Genomic DNA, 26,103 nt, shown 5'->3' with positions numbered 1-26,103 from the left:
GCCTCGTTCTGTCAGGACTCACCTGGACTCTGACTTGGAGGAGGACACCCAAGCGGAGACCTTCCAGCCCCAAAGAAAGCCCTCTAGAGCTGATAGACCCAGATTAGCCTGGCTGCTGCCCCTCCTGCAGCCATTCCCTTCACGGAGTCCCGGAGCTCTCGGGACCTGCAGCCAGGCTCGTGTCCGATCCGATGCAGAGTCCTCTCCATCACTCCCCGGAGTCGAGGCGATGCCGGACCAGGGCTGAACTTGAACACCAGAGGTGAAGTTCTCACCTGGCTTCTCGGGGGTCTCTCCCGCAATGGGCCTACTAGGGAGGAGGGAGACCAGCTCAGGCGCCTGTTTCGTATCAGGGCTTCAGAAGGACGCCGGCCCCCTGACCAGTGTTCCCTCTAACAGGGATTCCCAGTTCTATCTATTGACAACAACTCCCATAATCCCCAAGCAAAGGCTACTGCCGCAGGGGATGCTGGGAGTTGTAGTCAACAGCATCTGGGAATCCTTGTTAGAGGGAACACTGACCATGACTCCTACATCACCCTTCCACTTGCAGCCCACTTTTGCTGATTCAACAGCTCCTTCCGGAGTCCATGCCTCCAGGTGTTCTGTGATACCCCGTAAAGTAAAGTGTGCCATCATGTTGATTTCGACTCCCGATGCCCACGGAGCCCTATGTTTTTCTTTTGGCAGAATACAGGAGGGGTTTACCATTGCTCCCGCCCGCACATTCTGAGATGATGCCTTTCAGCATCTTCCTATATCGCTGCTGCCCGATAGGGATTCGAACTGGCAACCTTCTGCTTGTTTGTCAAGCATTTCCCCGCTGTGCCTTTAGGGTCTTCTGCCATACCCAGATGCAGGCCCATTCACACGCAGGGGAGCCCTTCCGTCATTTGCGTCCCACACCACTACTTCCAGAATGGGAGAAATCACATGACTTGAAGCCAGTCACATGGACCTTTCCCACCCACAAGCACCATGTGCTGGCATTCCATGATGGGACAACGACCACACACACACAGAGCATCTGATGGGGTGTCCTTTGTTTTACCTGCCTTTCTTATTATTAAGACAGGTTGCCCAAGCTACCGGGGTCTAGCGCATGCACATGTGTGCACACATGCACACACTCGCACACACTCGCACACACTCGCACACACACACACACACACACACACACACCAATCCAGCCTCGCCCCTTTACCTTCCAGCTGTTGCCAAAGGTGGCTTCTGACAAGGTGAGCTGCCCGGACCGGAGCCGCAAGTCGTCCTGGGGGTAGTTATTGAAGTTGCCGCAGAGCCCGCAAGTGTGGCCTTTGTACGTGCCGGGCACGCTGACCTCCAGGTGGGAGCGGCCATTCCAGAGCACCTGTGGGTGAGAAGGGCAGGGAGAGGTCCTTGACACACCCTCTTCCCCCGAGCGGGCCCTGCCATGGGGCGAGCCAAGGCAGATGCCCCGGCCAAACTCCCAACGCGATTCCCGTCCATTCCAAGAAAAGCAGCCTTGGAACAGGCCTGGCCACGCATTCTCCGGATGGAAGGCTCACCAGCCTGTAAGGCAGGGATACGCAGCCTCTGGCCCGTGGGCCAAAGGTGGCATGGGCGGCACTTTCGGCTCGCTCTCCTCCCAAGGGAGGAGGGAGCCCAACGTCAAAGGTTCCTGGGCTGGGAACAGCAGCACCAAAAGCAACAACTGCCACACCATGGCAGGTGAGGGGTCATCTTTATTTTTTCCTAGCGATTTTTGTTTCTCTCTCGGTTGGAGCCCTCCCGCTTCCTGTCTTCTCCTTCTGGGCCTTCAGCCTCCACCCTCCTGTTACCCCAAAGTAGGGGTTTACTTTGTTGGGAGTCCCTTGTTGTCTTCACGGGGAACTCCTTCTAGATTCCTCTTCTAGGGAGGAGAGCTGGTCTTGTGGTAGCAAGCATGGCTTGCCCCCTTAACTAAGCAGGGTCCACCCTGGTTGCAGATGAAAGGGAGACTAGAAGTGTGAGCACTGGAAGATATCTTCCTTTCGGGGATGGAGCTGCTCTGGGAAGAGCAGAAGGTTCCCAGTTCCCTCCCTGGCAGCATCTCCAAGATAGGGCTGAGAGAGATTCCTGCCTGCAACCTTGGAGAAGCTGCTGCCAGTCTGTGAAGACAATACTGAGCTAGATAGACCAGTGGTCTGATTCATTATATGGCAGCTTCCTATGTTCCTATGTCTGGCTTGACCTTGGCAAGGTGGTCTGGAACATTGGCAGGCCCAGGCCCAAGGCCCACTCGCATTTGCTGCAGTCCTTGCCTCCCCCGTCTGCCTCCATTTCCTCTTCCTTTCTCACATATATAGGTCTTGGAAGCTTGGGAGTTCCAGTTCCTCTTCCTCCATCTCCTCCTCCTCCTCCCTCTTCCGATAGGGGAAGAATGGCGATTGGCAGTTCCTGCTTCCAGGAGAGCTAGTCTTTGTGGAAGCAAGCATGAATTGCCCCCTTTGCTAAGCAGGGACCACCCTGGTTTGCATTTGAATGGGAGAGTGAGCACTGCAAGCTCTTCCCCTTAGGGGATGTGGCCACACTGGGAAGAGCATCTGCCTGCTGCATGCAGAAAGTTCCAAGTTCCCTCCCTGGCTTCTCCAAGATAGGCCTGAGGGAGACTCCTGCCTGCAACCCTGGAGAAGCCGCTGCCAGTCTGTGTAGACAATACTGAGCTAGATGGACCAATGGTCTGACACAGTATATGGCAGCTTCCTATGTTCCTATCCCCTGACCTTTCTTCTTCACCGGAGCCCATTAGCACCTAAGCAGCCCATCTCAGGCTCTCCAGCTGTGACCTGGAATGGACTGGTTGCTGAAGGCTTCATTTTGGGGCTGCTCTTCTCCAGCTGCTTTCTGCCAGCCACTTGCTCCTGGAGGGCCTAATGTAGACTCACCAGCACTCACACTGTTCCTGCCGTGGGAGGAGGAGCAGCAGGAGGAGGAGGAGGAAGGGGAAGGGGAAGGCTCTGACACCGCCTTTTGTGCCGCTGCTCTTCCTCTTTCACCACACCGCCTCTGCCTCTTCCACCTCCACCACCGATCTGCTCAAACTCCTCGGCTGCGGCGGAGACGGAGAAGACAGAGGAGGTGGTTTGCACGGGGAGCAGACCAGCGGTGCCAGGGGTGGCGAGTCTGGATGCCAGCCCTTGGGTACTACAGGGACGTGGTAGATGAGCAGAGCTCTTGCATAACTGCCACCCATTCCACTGGGGGCCCTGGCAGGAGGAGGACTCCTGGGTGGACCGTGGCCAGAGCTTGCCCCCACCGCTCCCTTTGGGAGGCTCTTCCAGGATGCCGCTCGCTCGAGAGGCCAGAGAAGAGACGTGCTCCCCTCCCCGGCAGCCCACGGCCTGCTGTGCCAAGACGCCCCCTTCCCCAAGCCAGCCAGCCCACCCGCCCGCCTGGCCCTCCGCACCTTGACGCCAATGTTGGTGTTGAGCAGGAGGGTGCTGGCCTTGAGCTCGATGTACAGGTGAGGCTCCTTCAGGAAAGGGAGGGTCACCGTCTGGGAGTCCACCTGGGTGAGGGGCGAGAGAAATGGCCAAGCCTGCCAGGTTTTGCCCAGGGTGGGCATGGATGCCAACTTGCCTGGACGCCCAGGCCCATGGAAGGGTGGGGCGCAGGATGTTCAGGCCCATGGAAGGGTGGGGCTGCTGGGCTTGGCCTGTAGGCCACTCCCGCCATGCAGCAGTCAAGTTAATCGGTGCAGGGGAGGGCGCCCATCCCGTGCTCTGGATGCAAGGACGTGTTCTGCAGGAGGAGTGACCCATCATCTCCCGGGCCCCTCTTCCTTGCCTAACTGGGCAAAGAGGCACCTTTTACCGTGGTGATTCTCTTTATTTAGCAGGGGGAGAGTAACTGGTCCTATCCACCCCCAGCACAGTACTTCCAGTGACTGTTGCTGGTGTGTGTCTTATGTTTCTTTTTAGAATGTGATACCTTTGGGGACAGGGATCCATCTTTCTTTCTTACTTATTAATTAATTAATTAATTAATTCTCTTTGTAAACCGCCCTGAGCCATTTTTGGAAGGGCGGTATAGAAATCAAATCATTATTATTATTATTACCATGACCACCCGGTCCTGCAGCAGCTGCACAGTGGTGTCGCCGACTGACACGGTCACTCCCTTCGTCCAAGACACTCCCTGGCGCCCCCGGGCATCGTTGGTCACCTGGATGCTGGGGGGAGGGTCCCAGAGTCAGCGTGGGCCTTTAGCTGTGGCGCGTGGGTGGGCTGAGCCCCTAGCCATGGGTGTCCACCAGGGCAAGAGGAGGCAGCTGTCCTACCCCCCTCCCCGACTGAGCCAATCCCACGGAATTCAGTGGGGCTGCCTCCTCCCAGGTGAGTGTGGAGAGGACTGCTTTTGCCCCCACCCCCCTGCCCGGATGCCCCTGCCCCGGCCCCTCTTACAAGACAGATGGAGCCCAGAGGTCTTTGCCCCCAGGCCACAGACACATGCGTGGGATTGCACACCCCATCCCCCCAAGATGCAACCCCCCTTGAGCTCCCTCCCCATGCCCTCAATTCTAACCCACTAGGCTCCCTTCCAGAGGAGGAACAGGACCCAGGCACCCCACCTTCCAGCCCCTCCTAGTAAAAGCTACCCTCATGCCCACCCCAACATCATGCCTCCACTCCAGTTCCCTCTGATGTGTTAGCTCATGGGATCTCAGCGACAGGTCCCCAGATGTCGTTGGACTACAACTCCCATCATCCAAAGGCCACTGTGGCAGGGGATGGTGGGAGCTGCAGTCTAACGACATTTGGGGACCCCTGCATTAGTTGGTAGCCAGTGGAGAGGAGTGGGGGTGGGTGGGCTCACCTGAAGTCTCCCCCATCGCAGTCCTGGGCCAGGATGTATGTGCAGCCGCCCTGGAAGTGGACCATCTTGCCATCGAAGGTGCGGTAGTGGGGGTCGCCAAAGGCCACACAGGTGGCAGGGCGGGGGACGCAGTGCGGGCAACACATGCCAGGGATCAAGGCTGGGGTCTCATCCTGCGGGGCAGGGGGTGAGAGTATCAGGAGTGCATTACTCTCCCGTGCCCCCCACCACCACCACCACTCACAGCTATACTTCTCTGTCTGTTCTGGGTTATATGGAACTGTCTTATGCCACATCAGACCACAGAGCTGGTGATTTGCCTGAATCCAAGACTAGGTTTCCCCCATGTGCTTTGGTGTTAGAAATTGGGGTGTGCGGGGGTGGGGGTGGGGGTGGTCTTAAGATTCAGAATCCTCTTCCTTTGGGGTCAATGCAGGCATATTTTTAAGGGGGTCATCTTAAATGCAGAGTTGTCTTCTATTTGGGTAAATATGGTAGGTAGTATTGGGCTGGAGCAGTAGTTAAATTGTGGCTGGGCATGCTGGGAATTGTAGTTCAGCAACATCGGGCAAGCCCCACGTTAAGAATCACTGGGCTGGAGGGACCAAAAGACTGGCTTTGTAGAAGGCAGCAGCTTTGGGGGAAGGTCACGGCTCAGGGGCGGAGCCTCTGCTTTGCAGGCAGAAGGTCCCAGGTTCACTCCCTGGCAGCATCTCCAGGTAGGCCTGGGAAAGGCCCTTTTCTGTCTGAAGCCCCGGAGAGCTGCTGCCAGTCAGAGTAGGCAATGTTGATGTAAACAGACTAGGGTCTGACACAGCATGAGACAGCACCCTAGGTTGTGAATGGGCTGCCATTCAGTGGCATGCGTTGTATGCAGAAGGTCCCAGGTTCACTCCCTGGCAGCGTCTCCTGGTAGGCCTGGGAAAGACTGAATCCCTGGAGAGCCACTGCCAGTCAGTGTGCAGACAAAGATGAGCTAGATGGACCAGTGGACTGACTCCGTGTAAGGCAGGTGCTTCCCCTGTTCGTAAGAGATGGGAGATAGTCCTGCGTCCAGCCACTAGGGGGCACTAGAGGCATTGCCTGGGGTTGATACCAATGGGAGGGGCAACATCTCTGCTCGGTTCCAGGAGTGCCCTGAGTGGACTTGCCCCTCTATGAGCATCAACTACATCAGGGGGTCTCTCCCAGCCCTACCTGAAGATGCTGCCAGGGAGTCAACCTGGGACCTTCTGTATGCAAGCGGAAGCTCTGCCACTGAGCCACAGCAGCATCTCCTAAGCATAGGGACGTAGGAAGCTGCCTTCTACTGAGTCAGACCCTTGGTCCATCTAGCGCAGGTCTGTCTACACTGACTGGCAGCAGCTCCTCCGGGTTTCAGGCAGGAGCCATTTCCAGCCCTACCTGGAGAGGCCGCCAGGGAGTGAACCTGGGGCCTTCTGCAGATGCTCTTCCACTGAGCTGCAGCCCCATCCCACAAGGGGAGTATCTGACAACTCTCACACGTCATCACCCACCCACACGCCAATCAGGGCAGACCCTGCTTGGCAAAGAGGACCCTCCCCCCCCGCCGCAAGTCCGTCTCTCCCCCCATCGCCAACCCCGCCCCTTCGACTCACCGCCGCGCAGGCAGTGGGGGGGCAGCGCTCGCTGCGGCAGTGCACCTCCCCGGAGACGCAGGTGCAGGTCGTGCACTCGTCCACCTGCCAGTGCTCGTTGGACCCGAACGTCTGGCCCTGGTGGGAGCAGCTGCTGCCGGGATCTGGGGAAGACAGACGGGGAAGGGCGCTTGGTTTCTTGCTGCCAGAGAACATACAAGGCCGGTTCTCAGGAGGGTGAAGTGCGTAGGACACAGGGGAGGAGACACCATTGTGCGGACAGGTTCAAAGAACCCGGGCTGCCAATGGAAAGGGCCGAAGTCCACAGGGGGTGTGTGGCTCGGGCTCCAGAAGAGACCCTCAGTGAACTCCCCCTGCCCATACCCAGGTTCCAGAGAGCCCTGAACAAGCCCCCGCCGTCCTTTTATTTATTTAAAATATTTATACCCCACCCCTCCAGTACACTACTGCTCGAGGCGGCTCACAACCATAAGATAGACACAAGAGACAATAAAAGTAATAACATTAACTAAATTAAACAAGAAAAGAAAGAAGAAGAAGAAAAAGTTGTCAGATTAAAAACTACAGTCATTAGGTTCAAATTAAAACCTTGCTTGCTGCCTGCCAGCCTTTATTTCCCTTTCTCTTCCTCCAGAGCCTGGGCATGGGGAGTTCACTCTGGTGTCGTAAATCTGTTAGCTTAGCAAACCCAACAGGATTTACAACCCCCTTCAGCACTCCCCCTGCGAGTTAAATGGAAAGTAGCAGCGAAGCTACACGAAGGAAAACAAAAGGCTCACAAAGAAAATAGTAAATGAATCAAGTCCCCCGAACTGAACTAGGTACCCCCCACCAACAATAACTGAGTAATAACTGAAAATAAAACAACAGAGCAAGGAATGAACAATAACAAAGGAGACCAGAGCAAGGAATTAATGGAACAAGAACACAGAGCAGGAAAGAACAAAACAAGGGCAAACTGGAACTTGGAAAAGTTGAGGATTCAAAATAGAACACGGTCCGCGGTCAGCGAAAGTTGCTAACAGCATCGGTGGAAATCACAGACTGCTTAATATATGGCTCAAGAGAACCAGCAGCCAATCAGGCTTCCCTGAGTCAGCACTTCTGCTTCCTCTCTGGTGATCTCCTGTGCCTGCGTGCCTCCCACTGAACTTTCCTCTTGAGACGTCTTCTCAAAACATGTGAAATCCCAGCCTGCTCCTGATCAGGATTCATGTCTGGCAGCTGTTCCGATTCCTCAGCTCCCGAGTCTGGTCTCCATGCCAAGTCCTGTTGCTGTGCCTCTGAGCCCTCACTAGCAGGCAAATCTTCCCGTTCCTCCTCTGACTCTTCTGAGTCAGAAGTCTGGGCCATGACATCTGGGCTCTTCCGGAGCCCAAGTCACACCCCCGCCTGCAGACTTCAGTGGCCCTTTCCATTGGGCAGCCTGAGACCTTTTTATTTACTCAGGCTTTTACCTCCTGGAGGCTGCCAGGTTTCTCAGCTTTCTTGCATTTGTTTCTTTTTAATTGTTTCTTGGTGTTTTATGTTTTTTTATGTTTAATGGATTTTAAGGTTTTAAATGTAACTTTTACAGATTTTTATTTATTTTATTTTAACTTTTGTAAACCACCTTGAGATGCATTATGAAAGGCGGTATAAAAACGGAACAATAATAAGTAAGTAAATGTGGGTGCAGCCTCTGATGGCGCTGTCCTACCCAGCACTTTTACCCAGCATATTACCGAGGGTGAGGGAAATGCCGTCAGAACCGGTGCCTGACTCCCAGACAACCACTGCTCCCTCCTCTTGCCTCGGTTTTTGCTGATGGATGACCAAAGATTAGGAATAGAAGCTCTAGAAGCTGGGTAGGATGCTTGTCCTACGCAGTTGACCGTTTGTGAGAACCAGCCTACAGGTTTATTAAAGTACAGATGAGCTCTTTTGCCAGGAGCTTTCAGGTGGTGTGAGAGCAGAGCCATCTGACCAGAGCTGTCCCTCCTCATTATGGGCCAAAAGAGTTCAAGAGAGGCAATGAAACTCATTGCCACTAGATGTTGTGGTGATCTCCAGCTTGACTGTGCACGCAGGTAGTATTTCAGAGTATTCAAACTGTGCTGCACTTCAGTAAATAAGAAAACCCCTCACATCACAATACGCTAACATCACAATATGCAGTGAGCAGAGAATAAAAATATGCAGGGAAAAACACCAGCAGGAGGAAAGCAATGGCAAAGAAGCAATAAGAGCAGTATACACGGAATGCCCAGCTGAGATGATCTGTAATGTTAGCTGCTGCTGACCAACATTTGGTGAAACAGAAAACTCTTCGCATGCAAGAATTCTGTGGTTTTGGGGGGCCTCGGCAGAGAAGTTTTTATTAGCGTGGTATAGTTTAAGCAACTCAGTAACTGGTTTCTTATTCCTACCTTGGCACTCAGCGCAGCAGTGTCCGGGCACTTGCACCTTCACCAGCCCATCCTGGCACACCACAGGAACACATTCCTGGATGTGGCACTCAATATGACCCAGCTGAACAGACAAAAAAGGGCACATTAGAACTGGGCAGGAGGTTACACTGAGCCAGCAGTCTCCTCCTCTCTATTCTGGGAGCCAAAAATAGCAACAAAACAAAAATCAAGAAGGGACTTCAGATGTTTTCTGGTCCAAGCTCCTGCTTAGCATCCCTGACAGATGGCAATCCAGCCTCTGTCTGAAAACCTCCAACAATGGAGAGCTCACCACTGCATGAGGCAGAGAGTTCCACTGTCCAACATTTCTTACAGTAAGGAAATTCTTCCTAATGTCTAGCCCGAATCTGCTTCCTCCTAATTTCAACCCTTAGTCCTGCATTTAGGAGCAAGAGAGGCCTGCTCCTTCTTCTCTATAACAACTTTCAGATATCTGAAGATGGCTATCATATCTCCGCTGAGTCTTCTCTTCTACAGGCTAAGCTTACTCAGCTCCTTCAAGGGTTCCTCATAGGAACCATTCCTTCCAGACCCCTCGGCATCTTGGAGGCCTTCGTCTCAACCCATTCCAGCTACCAACAGCCTTCAATGTGGGGCCCAGAACTGGCGGTGCTCTGTTTTCTCTCCCTCATCTTCATTGTATTTTCTCAGCTTGTTGCCTTCCCCAACCATACAGCTATGGGCAGTAGCAGCAATTCAAACCAGATTGGCCAGGTGTCCGTGATTACAGGCACTCATACATAGCACATAGCCACACTTCCACGCAAGCATGACTGACAAGAGAGTGTGTGCCCCAGAGGACAAGTGTTGGATCTGAATTCTAATCCTGGCGACATCATGGCCATTCCGAGAATGACTAATGACCTTCTCTCAGCCTACTGCTGAGGGTTCACTTCCTGGAGATTTCTATATAAGGCCGCATAGAAATACAATAAATAAATAAAATAATAAATAAATAAATATGTACCGGGACGCTTATTTGTTTGTTTGTCACATTTACGGTATATACCGCCCAGACTTTCGTTTTTCGTTTTGTTTACACCCGGCTTTTAGTTCACATCTCCAGAATGGAGGGGTGCACTCACATATTGACCAAATTTACCCTGAAGTCCCTGTGAACTATCAGGGAGCACTTCACAAACAATTCGGGTTTTTCATTGCGTGTTAGAGTGTAGCCTGATTTATATCCACTTTTTGGGTCAGTTTTGGGGGGCAACTTCGAACTTGCAGTAAGGCCTTGCAGTAAATCCGTAGTACTGACTGCTGTCTGAGAAAGCTCCAGGATTTTCATGGGACAGAGAAGCCAGGGCAGAGCTACTGGTGTTCAAGGCGGGCCCTTGAACATGGGCTCTTCTGCCCCCACACCCCTCCCTCTGCCACCCAGCTGCTCCTGCCGCCACTGCTGTTGCCTCTGCTGCCTGCCCGCCCGCCTGCCTCTCCTCCGCTGCCTCCTCTGCCCACTCGCCTGCTGCCTCTCCTTACCCTGTCGGCCGCCTTCTCTCTCTCCTCTTCCTCCTCTATCCCTGCAACGCCTGGAAGCAAGTCATCCACATGACGCTGAAGTACGTCACGTATGTTTCTTTTATTTTATATTTTTTATTTATCAAACTGCTATGTCGCCCTAAACATCCACCTCCGGGTGGCGTTCTCAGCGCAATCTGCCGACAATCCGTGCTGAAGTGGTGTCTTTTTTCAAGTTAGAATAAAATTAGCATTTAAAAACTCAGCTGTGTGTGTACCCTGCTGTTGTGGGTGGGGCTCCACATCGGGGGGGGGCGGGGGAGGACAGGCCTCCCCTGCACTAGCTCCGCCAACGAGAGAAGCATTGTTCTAATCCTATGATTCTAATTGACTAATGAACAGGAAGACACCCTCCTTCTGCCTTAGCGGGGGGGGGGGGGGAGGGAGGCTTGACAGTTCACCCTACAAGTACTCACATGGCATGAGCAGGAGACGCAGCCGTCTGCGCTGTCCTTCCAGGTCTCCCCATCAGACACTCGTCGCCCTTCAACTTCAATCAAGCACTCTGCAATAAGGAGAGAGTGGGAAAGGCGCATGTTAGGAACAAGGACAGACACCTCCTTGCTAAATAAAGATATTAGGCTCTTCCAGACTGTGGTTTGTTCTTACTGCAAATCCTGACAGGAGATGTTACAAGTAATCCATGTGACGTTGAGGCACATCACATACGTTCTCAGCCCCATTTGCTGACAGTCCATGAAAAAGCTGGGTCTTTTTTCAAGTTTGAATAAAATCACATTAAAATATCAGTTTTTTCTGCAGATTGTCAGCAGGTGGCGCTAAGAACCTATGCGACATTGAAGTACGTCATGTGGACTTCTTGTTACATCTCTCATAGGAATTTGCACCTAAGTTGGAATAAATCACTGTCTAGAAGAGCCCTATTCCTGGGGCAAGGGTTTGGTGTATGTAAGTTGTTTTTAAAAAAAAAAATCTCTAAGTTTGCTGTTGTCATTGGTATTCCTCAGAGTCATTAGGCCCTATCTAATCTTTTTCACTCCTAAATAAAGAGGGGGAACCTCTAAGACTCCAGGAGTCAATTCAGTGGGGTTTACTTCAGAATGGACATGCAGAGAATGGGGCTGTAGGTGTGAAACAGATAAGAGCAGAAACTGTTCATGAGAGAGGAGAGCTGGCCTTGTGGTAGCAAGCATGAACTGTCTCCTTTGCTAAGCAGGGCCCACCCTGGTTTCCATTTGAATGGGAGACTACATGTAGGCACTGTAAGATAGTCAGGGGATGGGGCCACTGGGAAGAGGATCTGCTTGCTTGCATGCAGAAGGTTCCAAGTTCCCTCCCTGGCAACATCTCCAAGACATGGCTAAGAGAGACTCCTATCTGCAACCTCAGAGAAGTCGCTGCCAGTCTGTGTAGACAATGCTGAGCTAGATGGACCAATGGTCGGACTCAGTGTAAGGCAGCTTCGTTATATTTCTAGGTTGGGCTCTGGCTCTGAAACAGCCAGCTGGAGCTGGAACTCTGGAAGAAATCCACTTCCAGGAAGGGCTCCAGTGAGTTGCTGTCCGCCAGGATGGAGCCTGAGGCTTTCTGCATGCAAAACAGGCACTCCTCCACTGAGCTATGGTCCTCCCCCTTCTTTAACCTTTGCCCAAGGTGCATTCCAATCCCCACGACTACCAGTAAGTTCCAGGCAACCTGCCACCTTGGGCTCATGGCTGTAGAGCAGGCCTGCTCAACTTAGGCCCCCCAGATGTTTTTGGACTACACCTCCCATAATCCCCAGCCACAGTAGCCAATAGCCAAGGATTATGGGAGTTGTAGGCCAACATCTGCAGGAGGGCCGAAGTTGAGCAGGCCTGCTGTAGAGAATGCCAAGTGTGGTTAAGATTTCCTGCAGAGAGGGAGAAAGTGGTTAAGGGGAGAAGATAAGTCACCATCACAGATTGGGCAGCAGGCTCCATGAGGGGTGAATTGCTCAGCAGTTGGACAGCTCAACAGCGGGCAGCCTTGGTGCACACAAACCCATGTCAGATCCTGCAGAAGAGAGAGACAAGAGCTGGGATGGGAGACAACGCAGGCAGGCTCAGAGGAATGTCTAGCACAGGGCTGCTCAACTTCGGCCCTCCTGCAGATGTTGGCCTACAACTCCCATAATCCCTGGCTACAGGCCACTGTGAATTATGGAAGTTAAAGTCCAAAAACAGCTGCGGGCCAAAGTCGAGCAGGCCTGGTCTAGGAGGAAGGCAGTCTTTTCTGGATAATGCTGCAACAGGGCGGTTTGTCTGCTCTGCTGCACTCCAGGACAGCCATTAGATTGTGAGCCCTTTGGAGACAGGGTTCCATCTTATTTGTTTGTTATTTCTCTGTGTAAACCGCCCTGAGCCATTTTTGGAAGAGCGGTATAGAAACTGAATAAATAAATAATAATAAATAATTGTGCAAGCACAAAGTTTGGCACCCTACCAGGGGCGTAACTATAATAGGGCAAGGGGAGACAGTGGGCTGGGGACCCACTGCCTTGGGGGGGCCCCCCAGAGGCAAGTCACATGACTGACTCCCCCAGCCATGCACCCGCCCTGGCTTTCTTCAGTTGTATTCATCCTCCAAAACTGATGTGAGTGTTGAGACCTGGAGCTACCAGAACAGCATGTCTTTCTCTAGTAAGTATCTCTAGTACCATTAAATGACTTGCATCGTCCACAATTTACAAAACCTTTAAAAAAATAATTCAGGATGACGTTCTATTGTGGCACATAGGAGATAGATAGATAGATAGATAGATAGATAGATAGATAGATAGATAGATAGATAGATAGATAGATAGATAAAATAAAAATTCTATGCTTTTTGTTACCACTATTCAGCCTCATTCATGAGGGGGCATTTTAAAATCTTGTCTCTGGGCCCATTCCAATCTTGCTATGCCTCCGGCACCGGGGGGCGGGGCAGATTTTAGCAGAACTTACTTTTTTTTTAAAAGGAAGCAGGTTTCTAGACCATATGGTGGTGAAAGGAACTGGAAAGCATCTGGGCAGAACCAAGTAAAATCTCAGTGGAGTGTGGCTGAGAAGGATTTCCCTTGTAGGGGAGGTGCGGGCTTAGCTTAGCTTCTCCCATCCTCCTGTGGCAGAAATAATATTTTTTGCACAAACTAAAATAAGTGATTGTGCTTCACGTGCATTAATTTGTTTTGGCTGCCTTTTGGGCAGCACTTGGGACTTCTATTTAAAACTGTGAATTACTGCCAACTGGAACTCTGCCTGGAGAAACTGGATCTGACCTCAGTTACCCATGCATTGGTCATATCCAGACTGGATTGCTGCAATGCACTCTATGTGGAACTGCCCTTGAAGACTATTTGGAAGCTTCAGCTGGCCCAGAATGCTGCCACAAGGATGCTCGTGGGTGCCACTCTGACACAAATATCACACCCATCCTGTGGCAGCTTCACTGGTTACCAGTTTGCTTGGACTGCATTTGCACATATGAATCCGTGGAGGCCATCAGACCAACACAGAGCCTAGTCTTGGTCCTATCAGTGATGCAGATCCCGTTGGTGGGGACCAGGGACGGGGCCTTCTCAGTTATGGCCCCTCAGCTTTGGACTGCCCACTTAGTAGGGAATTTCCTGGGCTCCTTCTCTTACAATTTAAAAAAGAAAACCCTCCTCTTTAGGCAGGCTTTCTAGTGCTTTTCTCCATTGTTTGTATCACTAGAACTACAACTCATTGATCCAAAGCTGGGGAGCCGCTACAAAGAAGACTCTGTCCCTGGTATTCTCAGAAGTGGCTCCCCGTCTTTGGAATTCCACCCCCCCGAGGGGCTCCATTAGCCTTGATTTTTAAAAGAAGCAGAAACCCCTCCTTTTAAAAGGAGCATTTAAAAATTGCTTTTAATTTAGATTTCATTGGCTATTTAGTAGGATGCAACTGTCCTCCTTCAACCCAGCATACCATCCCGGCCTGTGGCTGCAGTCTCCCTTTATGACCTTATGGATCTAGAGCAGGCCTGATCCACTTCTTGGACTACAACTCCCATAATCCACAGCCACAGTGGCCAATAGCCAGGGATTATGGGAGTTGTAGGCCAACATCTGCAGGAGGGCCGAAGTTGTGCAGGCCTGATCTGGAGAGACCCCTGTCAGAAAAGACTGCAGTTTGCCTGGAGCCCCTCCAGAGCAAACAGAAGAGGTGAAAGAAGGGTGTGTGTGCATCTTTCACTTGCCTAGTTCAGGCCTGACAGCAGGACACAGGAAGGAGATCTCATGCCACCTGAAACCGCTCACTGTCCCCCAGTCACCAGTCGTAGGTTTGGGGCCTCACCTTGCAGTGGCACGTGTAGCACGGCTCGTCGGTGGCGTGAACCTCGTTGCCCCCCAGGGAGGGAGTGCAGTTGCTCAGGGCTTCTGCAAAAGCCAAGCGTAAGAACGTAAGGACGGAAATTCGTGGTTTGAATACAGTACTGGCCTTTAAGAGGGCCCTTAAGACTTATTTGTTTGGTCTGGCCTTCCAGGGTTTTTTAATTGTTTAAACGGTTTTAACGGGTTTGAATGGTTTAGATTTTATAGTATTAAGTTTGATTTTGGAATGATTTTTTTTTTTAAACCGCCCAGAGCTGTTGGATGGGATGGTATAGAAATGCAATCAATCAATCAATCAATCAATCAATCAGAACAGCCCCACTGGATCAGGCCCAAGGTCTAACTAGTCCAGCATCCTGTTTCCCACAGTGGCCCGCCAGATGCCTCTGGGAAGCCCATGGGTAAGATCTGAGGGCATGCCCTCTCTCCTGCTGTTGCTCCCCTGCAGCTGATATATAGAGGCTTCTTGTCTTGGAGGCTAGATGTGGCCTATAGACAACAGACTAGTAGCCACTGATAGACCTGGCCTCCATGAATTTGTCTAAGCCCCTTTTAAAGCCATCCAAGCTGGTGGCCACCACCACATCCCATGGCAGAGAATTCCACAGAACAAAACAAAACAAAAGTCATTCCATAGCAGAATAACAAACGAACACACAAGCTTTGCACCTTAGTGTATGTGTTTTACAACATGATCTCAGGAATCCTGTACTGAGAAGGGCAGCCAGTATTATCACCCAGGTGAGGCAGAGGCCAAGCAAACCCCGTTCCCCGCCCCAAGTGGGGCTGAGGCCAAGGGATCAGGCTGGCCTAGTGAGCTCATGGCAGAGATGAGATTTGGATGGGAGATGTCTCGGCCAGGCAGTGTTCTTTTGCATCCGCCCCCCTGTCCCGGCTCCTGCTTGGGCTTGAGAGATTGGGAGGTGACTCACGAGCGCAGGTTGGGCAGCAGTGGCTGGGACCAGGCGGCTGGATCTGTGCCCGGGGGCAGTCCAAGAGGCTGGGGCACTGCTTGCGGTAGCACTGCAGATGTTGCTTCCCGTTTGACATCAGCTGGGGAAGAAAATGGAGGGTGAGGGGTCAGGGTCGCTCTTGGTCAGGCTCATCCAATACACACTGCCATGGATATCAGGAATAAAACCATTCTTTCTTTCCTTTAAAAAAAACCAACCACCGTTCGATTCAACACTGGCCTAGGAAATGATGGACATTTTACCTGTAACCCTTCCACCTGCAACATCAAGTCTGTGTTTTCCAGGACGGTTTTAAGATCTAGATAGTTGAGCCTGTTTAGCTCTCTAGGTTGTTCCCTGCTCCTCAAACATAAGGATGCGAGAAGGGATTTAAGTTGACCTGAAAGGGTTCATTATAGACGTACGTTAGAGTAACAAAAGAATAATGGGAGATCTCTATTTGACAACTTGTTTTCTATAAAGAAAGGATTGGAAGAGTTACATATTTCTCTTAGAAGTTTCTGCTTGTTCAGGAGAAAGTTTTAGGATAAAAGGAGGTAAATTTGCCAGCTGAGCATAGAGGCACCTTTTTAAAGTGGTTTAAAGGGCTTTATTTAGCAGCGGGGAGAGCAACTAGCCCTACCCATCCCCAGCACAGCATTTCTCTAGTGGCTGTTGCTGGTGTCTTTTTTAGATTGTGAGCCCTTTGGGGACAGGGTGCCATTTTATTTATTTATATCTATGTAAACTGCTTTGGGAACTTTTGTTGAAAAGGGTTATATAAATGTTCACTGTATTCATAGATGTCAGGTTGCCTTTTGGCTCTTCGCGTGACTCCTTTTGCAGTGCTAATCCTCTTTGAAATTATCTTTATGCAAAGCCCCTTATAATCAAGTCCATTTTGATGTCCTATGCATTAGGTTCTGTGTATGCTGTATCTATGTATGTATGCAAACAAACAAATAGATCATAGAATAAATCAATCCAGCATTTTCACTCGAGGCACAAATTACCAAGCTCAAACTATTGTACTTTGGATACATTATGCGAAGACCCAGCTCCCTTGAGAAGTCTATAATGCTGGGGAAAGTTGATGGAAAGAGAAGAAGAGGACGACCAGAAGCAAGGTGGATGGACTCGGTTACGACAGCAATGAATACACCAATAGGAGACCTTAAAGGCCAAGTGGAAGACAGATCATCCTGGAGAGAATCTATCTATGTGGTCGCTAAGAGTTGGCATCGACTTGATGGCACTTAATCAATCAATCAATCAATCAATCAATCAATCAATGCTGTACTAGAAGCTATAGAAGTGAACTAGTCTTTTTATAGAAGTTTTTCTCTTTTAACATTGTCAATACAATACCCTAGTCAAGACAAACTCACAAGATGTTGTATTCTCCAGAACTGAAGCTCTGCAGATCCTGCACTTTCCAGATATAGCTTGAGGCTAATCCAGATACTGTGATGTGAAAAGTCATCTAATTAGAGGCAATCTGTGACAACACACACAGACAGGTTTAACCTCAGGAGCCAGGAGATACATCTCAAGCTAGGGAGGGGGCTTGAGGCTGCAGGAGGAGGTCTGCATTGGGAATAATTTGGTCAAAATATCCTCCTGAATTTCTCCCTCAGAGACTCCCCCCATTTCCTCCCGAGCTCTCCTTCCTAAAACGTTGCTGCACCTCCCAGTTCTTTTCCTGGAAGAAGAAGGGAAAGCGATTGGTTCTCCTCCTTCTGAAAGGTTCTGCTATTGTTTTGTGGTGTGCAACTGGATCGGCAAAGAGCCGCAGAACTATTACTTGGGAGTATAAAGTGACAGGCAGGCTAAGGGACTTTTTCATGAGTACACCAACTGGCAGAAAGCACTGCCCCCCGCCCCATGATTTTTCAAGAACTGGGTCCTCACCTCACAGGTACAGAGTTCACAGGGATCCCGTCCAGGCTGGAAACTCTCACCTGGTCCATACACACGGCCCTCGTAACTGCAGTCTGGGAGGAGAGAAGCCAAGTCAGGAAGGCATTAGAATCTGGAAAGTGCAAGCTTAAAGAGACGCCCACATGAGTCCTTCCTGCTCCTACTCCATGCTGTAATAACAAGCACTTCCATGTAGCTGTTCCCTCTACCTGCCTTCTCCTTTTGTTACTGAGTTAATGTTCCTGCCTGCTGCTCCACCTCTCCTAGGAACATAGGAAGCTGCCATATACTGAGTCAGACCATTGGTCTATCTAGCTCAATATTGTCTTCACAGACTGGCAGCGGCGGCTTCTCCAAGGTTCATTCATTCATTCGATTTCTATACCGCCCTTCCAAAAAATGGCTCAGGGCGGTTTACACAGACAAATAATAAATAAATAAGATGGATCCTTGTCCCCAAAGGGCTCACAATCTAAAAAGAAACATCAGATAGACACCAGCAACAGTCACTGGAGGTACTGTGCTGGAGGTGGACAGGGCCAGTTACTCTCCCCCTGCTAAATAAAGAGAATCACCATGTTAAAAAGTTGCTTCTTTGCCAAGTTCACAGGGGTTGCAGGCAGGAGTCTCTCTCAGCCCTGTCTTGGAGAAGCCCAGGAGGGAACTTGGAACCTTCTGCTCTTCCCAGAGCGGCTTCATCCCCTGAGAGGAATATCTTAATAGTGCTCACACTTCTAGTCTCCCATTCATATGCAACCAGGGTGGACTCTGCTGAGCTAAGGGGATGCTACCACAAGACCAGCTCTCCTCTCCTCCTTAGTTCCACATACACTGATACAAGAGACAAGCTCCAGGGCCACAGTGGAAACAAACAGCAGGAGGAAGAAAGGAAGAAGGAGAGAAGCCTCTCCCATAAATGAACCCCGGAGTCCTGGTTCTGAGCTGCACCCTCCTGAATAGTGGAGGCAATTAGAGATGTCAAATTGCCAGAGTTTTGGCTGTTTTGCAATTCAAAATATTTGGGAAGGAAACTATGAAACCTTAACGTAGGAGAGAGACGATAGTTTCTCAAGACAATGGTAAGTTACTTGAGGGAGGCATTGTTTCATATGTTCATATCAATTCACTCTGTGAATTGATATGAATTGTTTTTATTCTGTGAAAGTGTTTTAATGGCTTGTTTTTATATTTATATTGTAATTTGGATTGCGTATGCTGCCTAGAGATGTATATATCAGGGGGTTTATAAATATGATAGATACATAAATGAATACAAATAATATTTTCCCTCTGACCCACTGTTTTCTTTGGTCATTCAGGTGTGGCAGGTTTTTGACTCAATTTAAAACCTGTCAGACCAGTTGGACCAGAGGCAAGAATGGGATAGATGTACACACCCCATTGTACTCCCTCTTCACAACCATTTGCTATTACCTGTCTGCAGCCTTGCAGGAATCAAGTAATGGCTAAGTAAGTTGCCGGGGGGGGGGGGGCCTCAGAAATAATATGCAAAAGAGGCTATCCCTGACTATGTCTTGATTGTACAAAGGAAATTTGTACGCACCAGAGAACAGGCTGGGAAGGAACATATTCAGGTCTCCACTGTGAGATCAAGGATTATTCTTGGGCAGGCTGCATTAAAGGAAGCTGAACATACATTTCTCTTGGGATGTGCAGAACCAGTTCTAACAGAACCAGGTTCGATTCAAACCAACCCAGTTTGACTGGTTCAAACTTGAACCAGACTGGCCTCAAAAAAAGGCAGCTGGTCTGAGTTCAAACCGAATCGGGCCCAGTCCATTGCGGACCGGTTCGAACTCGTTTGATGGTTCAAAGGACTATGCTTGTAAAGAGGAATCATGTGAGAATTTTCCTTAACAAGCAAAGGGGAATCCGTAGTTTAAAAGGTTTCTAAGGGCGTCTGGGGGATGGGCAGTGAGGGCACTTTACAGCTTGTGGCTCTTCTAAACCCTGGTATTCCCCCCCAACTGTGTGGCCACCGCCATGTGGGCTGCACTGCTGGGGAAGAACGCTGTAGTTTAGAGGAACTGCTGCTGGCACCAGTAAGGTGCCCTCTTGCCGCCCCCAGCTGCCCATAGGAGGTTTTTAAAGACAGAATTCCCCTTTTCTTGTAATTGTCAAACTGTCCCATTGTCAAACTGGATTGAGCTGGTTTGACTCGGTTTGATTGAATGGACCGGACCGCCAGTTGGTTCGACTGAACCAGTTCACGGACAGGTGTTTTGGTTTGAATTTGGTCTGAATTTGAACCAAACCACAAGAAACAGTTCCGTGCACACCCCTATTTCTCTCCCTCAATCCAAGAATAGTTTCCTTGACTCTTGTATCACTGTAAGGATAAATTACATAAATTCTGCACAATTTTTGTTCCATTAAACTGAGAGCAGAACATCATAGGAACATGGGAAGCTGCCTTATCCTGAGTCAGTCCACTGGTTGATTTAGCTCATCTGACAGTGCTCACATGTAGACTCCCATCCCAATGCAACCAAGGTGACTCCTGCTCAGCAAAGAGGGCAATTCATGCTTGCTACCACAAGACCAGCTCTCCTCCCCAAGCCATGTGCAAGTATGATGGCCTATCAGGGGCTTAGTCCAGTTCCTGGTTTTTCTGTCCGCCTGCAACCACAACCCGCAACACTTGGCTGGTGAGCTCCGGCTGGTCACAAAATCATAGAATTTCAGAGCTGGAAGGGACCTTGGAGGACTGCTAGGCCAGCCCATTGCTCAGTGCAGGGAACTGCTCCAGCATCCTTACAGATAGCTGTCCAGCCTCTGTTTGAAAACTTCCAGAGAAGGGGAGCCAGTTAGGGCACGAGCACCCAGTACTTCAAGCCACTTCCGGCCGAAGAAGAAGAAGAGGTGGCAGGGAGGTATGCTGCTGGCCTGAGGGATTTTACAAAACTCCAGCGCCGGGGGTGGGTGGGGGGGTGGGGGGAAGGGTAAATGCACCTCCCCCACCCTTAAAGTCCTACCGCCCCACCCCTTCGAGGCACCCTTGCCCGGTTCCGTGCACACCCCTAGCCTGCACTGCTGCCTTGCCCTTCCAATGTCCCTCCACGCCAATGCCAGACCTGCACACAGTGGGCAGCACTCCCCAGGAACTTCGATCTGATTGAGGCAGGAGCTCACGCAGACGATCTCTGCACAGGTGGCGACGCCGTCCACACACATGCAGGCCATGCAGGGCACGGAGGAGGAGAGCCAGCTGCTGCCGTCGGCCCGCTCCCGGCCCTCGTACGTGCAGCCTGTGCAGAGGGGCAGGGAGAGAACGAACCAATGAGATTTTATTACAGTCCGTGACCAGCTGCTAATACGCTCAATTGCACAGAATACAAAAAGGGCAGGGAGAGAAACAGAGGAAGCTGCCTTCTACTACTGTAGCACTTACACACACTATATAACTACCACATGTAACTACTACCTCTGCACTGTAGTAATTACATACACTACATCACTACGTGTGTAACTACTACTTCTACTACTATGCCATGTGCATGTAAGTGCTGCTACTACTACTTTTTAATCACTGTATATAATGCCTACTACTACACCTCTGTGCATATGTAACTGCTACTGCTACTGCTGCTATGCCCCTGGGCACATGTAACTACCACTACTACTACTATAGCAACTATATAACTACTACATGTAATTACTACCTCTGCACTGTAGTAATGGCATATATTACATAACTACATGTGTAACTACCACTTCTACTCTTATGCCCTGTGTGCATGTAAGTACGACTACTTTGTAATTACTGCATATAATGTCTACTACTTCTACTACATGTAACTACTACTGCTGCTGTGTGCCTGAGCACATATACAGTAACTGTAGCAGTTACTGTATATATGCAGTAGTATATGTATTGTAGCAGTTGCACACTATATAACGACTACATGTAACTACTACCTCCATACTGTAGTAGTTACATACACTACATAATGTGTGTAACTACTACTTCTACTACTATGCCCTGTGTCCATGTAAGTACTACTATTACTTTGTAATTATTGTATCTAATGCCTACTACTACACCTCTGCACACATGTAACTACTACTGCTACTGTGCCCCTGGACGCATGTAACTACTACTACTACTACTACAATATACTATGTAGTAGTATATTACATACACTATATAACCACAACATGTAACTACTGTCTCTGTACTGTAATCGTTACATACACTACATAACAACATGTAACCCTTACTACTACTGTAAGCACCACTGATGGGGCTGCACTGCAGGTCAGGAGCTCTCTGGCATAAATGCTCCATGAACACAGTTGAGCAACATGTCACCCCTTATTTTTTATGCAGTGCTTACATGTGTGCAGGGGCAATGGCTACTGCAATGATAATTCCTCCCCCTCCCAATAATAATAATAATAATAATAATAATAATAATAATAATAATAATAAATAAGTCAAGAACCGATCAGAAAAATGGAAAAATAAGCCACTGCATGGTCAATATTTGCACAGTATAACTGGAAAATCAAACATCACCAAGACCTGGCAATGGCTTAAGTATGGCAACTTGAAGAAAGAAACAGAGGGTTTAATACTGGCTGCACAAGAACAGGCACTAAGAACAATTGCAATAAGAGCAAAATTAAAAAATCAGCAACAAACAGCAAGTGCCGCCTTTGTAAAGAAGCAGATGAAACAGTGGACCACCTAATCAGCTGTTGTAAAAAGATCGCACAGACTGACTACAAACAAAGGCATGACAAAGTAGCAGAGATGATACACTGGAACATCTGCAAAAAATACAAGCTACCTATAGCCAAAGATTGGTGGGACCATAAAATTGAAAAAGTGGTAGAAAATGAAGATGCAAAAATATTATGGGACTTCCGACTACAAACAGACAAACTTCTGCCACACAATACACCAGATATTACTGTAGTTGAGAAGAAAGAAAAACAAGTTAAAATAATCGACATAGCAATACCAGGGGATAGCAGAATAGAAGAAAAAGAAATAGAAAAAATCACCAAATACAAAGATCTACAAATTGAAATTGAAAGGCTGTGGCAGAAGAAGACCAAAATAATCCCAGTGGTCATTGGCGCCCTGGGTGCAGTTCCAAAAGACCTTGAAGAGCACCTCAACACCATAGGGGCCATAGAAATCACCATCAGCCAATTACAAAAAGCAGCTTTACTGGGAACAGCCTATATTCTGCGACGATATCTATAACAATTGACAATAAAATTCAGCCATCCCAGGTCCTTGGGAAGGACTCGATGTCTGGATAAATCAAACCAGTCAATAACACCTGTCTGACTGTGTAAACAACAACAACAACAACAATAATGGCTTTAAGCAGCAGCAGAGTCCCTGTCAGGCTGAGCATACTGGTACCTTTGCAGCGAGGGCAGCAGACCCCAGGCTCTGTCAGTGGGTGAGAGCAGGTTGTCGGGGGGCACTGGATCATCTCACAGCGGACATTTCCATCCTGCACAGGGGAAAGGGAAGGATATCAGTTTAGCTAGCCTGCCCCGGCAGTCCTCCACGGTGGCTCTGATCTGAATCAGCTCCCGCCCTTACATACCCTGAGCTGCATTTACCCTTTAAAAACTAAAAACAAAACACATGATCCTGGACCACAGATCTGGTATGGTCAGCTCCTTTGACCCTCCACCTTCATTTAAAAAGCAATCCACAGGAATCTGTTTGGGTTAAACGTCTGTGTAAAGTGCAGGAGAGAAAGAGCTTATCTGCCTCATCTTGGGGAGAGAAGCTGCTGGTTTCCCAGGTAGAAGGTTGTTGTTGTTTTTACTTCTTCTGCAACAAAGTAAGTGGACAAAAAAAAGGGGGGGGGCGGCTACTTCATTACCACAATAATGTGTGGGATAATAGAAGCTTTTGCACAAGTTCCAAGTACAATTCTACTTCCCATACACACATGGCTACAAGCTTCTGCACACTTTCCTAGCATGCTCTTACCCTCTTGCCCTAGCACACTATTACACTCTTGGACACACACCAAGCTGTGACCTTGCACGCTTCTTGCAGTGCCACCTGCTGGCCAGCTCTTGCATTCAGAGATGAAACTACTTTCCCCCCAAGGAGCATTCCCAGATGGGTTTTTTAGCTGACATCTCCACCAGAATGGAGGATGTGAGTTCACATATTGGCCAGATTTACCCCCAAGTCCATGCGACATATCAAAGGGCACTCCATACACGATTCCGGTTTTCCCCTAGCCCAATGTATGTCTGGGGTTGAAAAACCCACTTTTTGCATCCGGGTACCCGATATGCCTTGAACTTGCAGTAAAGCCTTACAGTAAACCTGCGGTCAAGCCCGCTGTCTGGGAAAGCTCCAGATGCCACAAAAGTAGTCAGTAGTGGAGCCAACAGAAAGGCAGCCTGTGTTCCGCCCACCCCGGCGGCCCCACCAGTGCCGCCCCATGGGTGTGACATCACACGTACAGAGGCATGGCTCAGGCTCCAGAGAGCCCTAAACGAGCGCTCCCCCTCTCATTTCAGGCAGCATTAAGAAATACACATTCTCACATTCTCATTTGCTGCCTGATTGCATTTATTTCCCTTCCTCTCCCTTGCTGGAAGGAGAGGAAGGGAAATAAATGCTGTCAGGCAGCAAGCACTGCCTGGAAATGAAAGAGGGCGGACGGGGCAGGCCTTCTGGCAATCGGGCCATGCCCAGTTTGCATGTGACTTCATGCGCAACAGGGGCTCCAATTTTGAACCTGTTCGCTCAATGGTGGCTCCGACCCTGAAAGTAGTAATGAAAAAGGGTGGATTCTTCTTGGAATGCAGGAGCTGGCCAGCAGGTGGCACTGCAGAAATTGTGTGAGGTCCCTGCTCAGCGTATGTACAGATGGTGAGGTTGCACTAGGACAAGGTAGGCAACCATGGCACTCCAGTTTTTGTTGAACTACAACCCCATCATTGTTGTTGAGGATTACGGGAGTTCAAGTTCAACAACAGCTGGAGTGCCAAGGTTCTTGGAATGCAAGAGCACTAAGAAGTAGCACAGAAGCCTGCAGCAATATACACAGAGTAAAACCGCATTTTAAACTTGTGCAAAAGCTTTGAATATCCCGCACCTTAATGCTGTGTGGTTCAAAAAGTGTTGGACAAAAAATCAAGTTGTTCTAGTAAGAACTAATCTGCCTACTTTCCTTTCACTATCCAACAACTGGACTAAATTTGGTTCAAATCGGTTAGGTGGTCCACAAGTTAGACCTCTTGCGCCTCAAACGTTCACACTTCTGCCATCTTGGATTGGGGTAGATGACAGCATTACAAACTACACCATTGAGGTGTCCCTATGCTCCACTCCCTACAACTGTACCTAATTTGGTTCAAATCGGTTAGATGGTCCACAAGTTAGCCCACTTGCGCCTCAAAGATTCATGCATCCGCCATCTTGGATCAGAGTGGATGACATCATCACAAACTACGGCATTGGGGCATCCCTATGTGTCCCTACAGCCGTAGCAAATTTGGTTCAAATGGGTTAGGCGGTAGACGTTAGCCCACTTTGCCTCAAATGTTTATGTGTCTGCCATCTTGAATCGGAGTGGATGACAGCATCACAAACTATGCTGTTGAGGTGTCCCTGTGTGTCCCTACAACTCTACCCGATTTGGTTCATATTGGTCCAGGCATTGAGAAGTTGATGGCGGAGGGGCACACACACGGATGGACACATAGACTCACACACAGAATGCCTGGTGATCTCATCAGCCTACTGGAAAGTAGGCTAAAAAAGGAAGGAAGACACTGAAAAGGAAGGGCGAGGAGGAGGAAAAATGAAGCATATCACATGCCTTCCCTGGCTCTCAGTGGTGAAAAATGGACACAGGCCTTGCTTCCTGACCTGAAGCTGGAGGAGCCCAGAGATGTAGGACAGCCCTCCCTCCCTTTCACACTGAGGACACCTTAGTGCCTGCCTCCTCTTCCATCTCAAGGAGGGGACGTCATCACTGACTGCCCTAGAAGGAAGATGGGGAGATCCCTGCTGTTTGGGATTCTGCAGATTAGCACATTTGGGCCCCTGCTAGCCTGTATTGCATGAACACCAGATGTTGCCTAATACTGAGTCAGGACATTGGTCTCCCTAGCCCAGAGTTGTCTACACCAGGGATTCTCAAGGTTGGGTCCCCAGATGTTATTGGACTTCAACTCCCATAATTCCCAACCAAAGGCAACTAGGGCTGGGGATTATGGGAGTTGAAGTCCAATAACATCTGGGGACCCAACGTTGAGAATCCCTGGTCTACACGGACTGGCAGCAGCTCTCTGAAGATCCAGGCAGAAGTCTTTCCAGCCCTGAGTTCTTTGGAAGCAGACAGGGGAAGAACTGGATTTGGGACCTTTGGGGTGCCCAGCATGTGCTCTGACAACTCCCTAAGCAACAGCCAACACAACTGGAGGCCATATCATCGACCCAGACAGCAGGCCAGGTGGGAACT

At 49.7% G+C, this 26,103-nt stretch overlaps 1 protein-coding gene across 10 annotated transcripts in view; it reads right to left on the bottom strand.

Moving 5' to 3' along the window:
- KCP (kielin cysteine rich BMP regulator) overlaps positions 1-26,103 on the bottom strand; it is a 109,203-nt gene that overhangs the window by 5,430 nt on the left and 77,670 nt on the right. For 7 of the 10 annotated variants that reach the window (XM_053288758.1, XM_053288757.1, XM_053288756.1 and 4 more), the window contains 13 exons: positions 23,022-23,115; positions 20,716-20,889; positions 17,612-17,694; positions 15,680-15,800; positions 14,710-14,792; positions 12,322-12,421; positions 10,843-10,931; positions 8,864-8,966; positions 6,456-6,598; positions 4,837-5,009; positions 4,081-4,192; positions 3,428-3,529; positions 1,205-1,369 (listed from right to left, as the gene is read on the bottom strand). In XM_053288758.1, coding sequence (XP_053144733.1) covers positions 1,205-1,369; positions 3,428-3,529; positions 4,081-4,192; positions 4,837-5,009; positions 6,456-6,598; positions 8,864-8,966; positions 10,843-10,931; positions 12,322-12,421; positions 14,710-14,792; positions 15,680-15,800; positions 17,612-17,694; positions 20,716-20,889; positions 23,022-23,115 — 1,542 coding nt within the window. Of the gene's footprint in view, positions 1-22; positions 311-1,204; positions 1,370-3,427; positions 3,530-4,080; positions 4,193-4,836; positions 5,010-6,455; positions 6,599-8,863; positions 8,967-10,842; positions 10,932-12,321; positions 12,422-14,709; positions 14,793-15,679; positions 15,801-17,611; positions 17,695-20,715; positions 20,890-23,021; positions 23,116-26,103 lie in introns of those variants that run through there. The other 3 variants (XR_008314710.1, XR_008314711.1, XM_053288764.1) reach the window with 3 other exon arrangements.

The sequence above is a fragment of the Hemicordylus capensis genome, chromosome 2 (genome assembly GCF_027244095.1).
Source record: "Hemicordylus capensis ecotype Gifberg chromosome 2, rHemCap1.1.pri, whole genome shotgun sequence".
In the NCBI taxonomy this organism is placed as follows: Eukaryota; Metazoa; Chordata; class Lepidosauria; order Squamata; family Cordylidae; genus Hemicordylus; species Hemicordylus capensis.
Note: the sequence above shows the minus strand (reverse complement) of the source record. Positions and strands in the feature narration are given on the sequence as shown.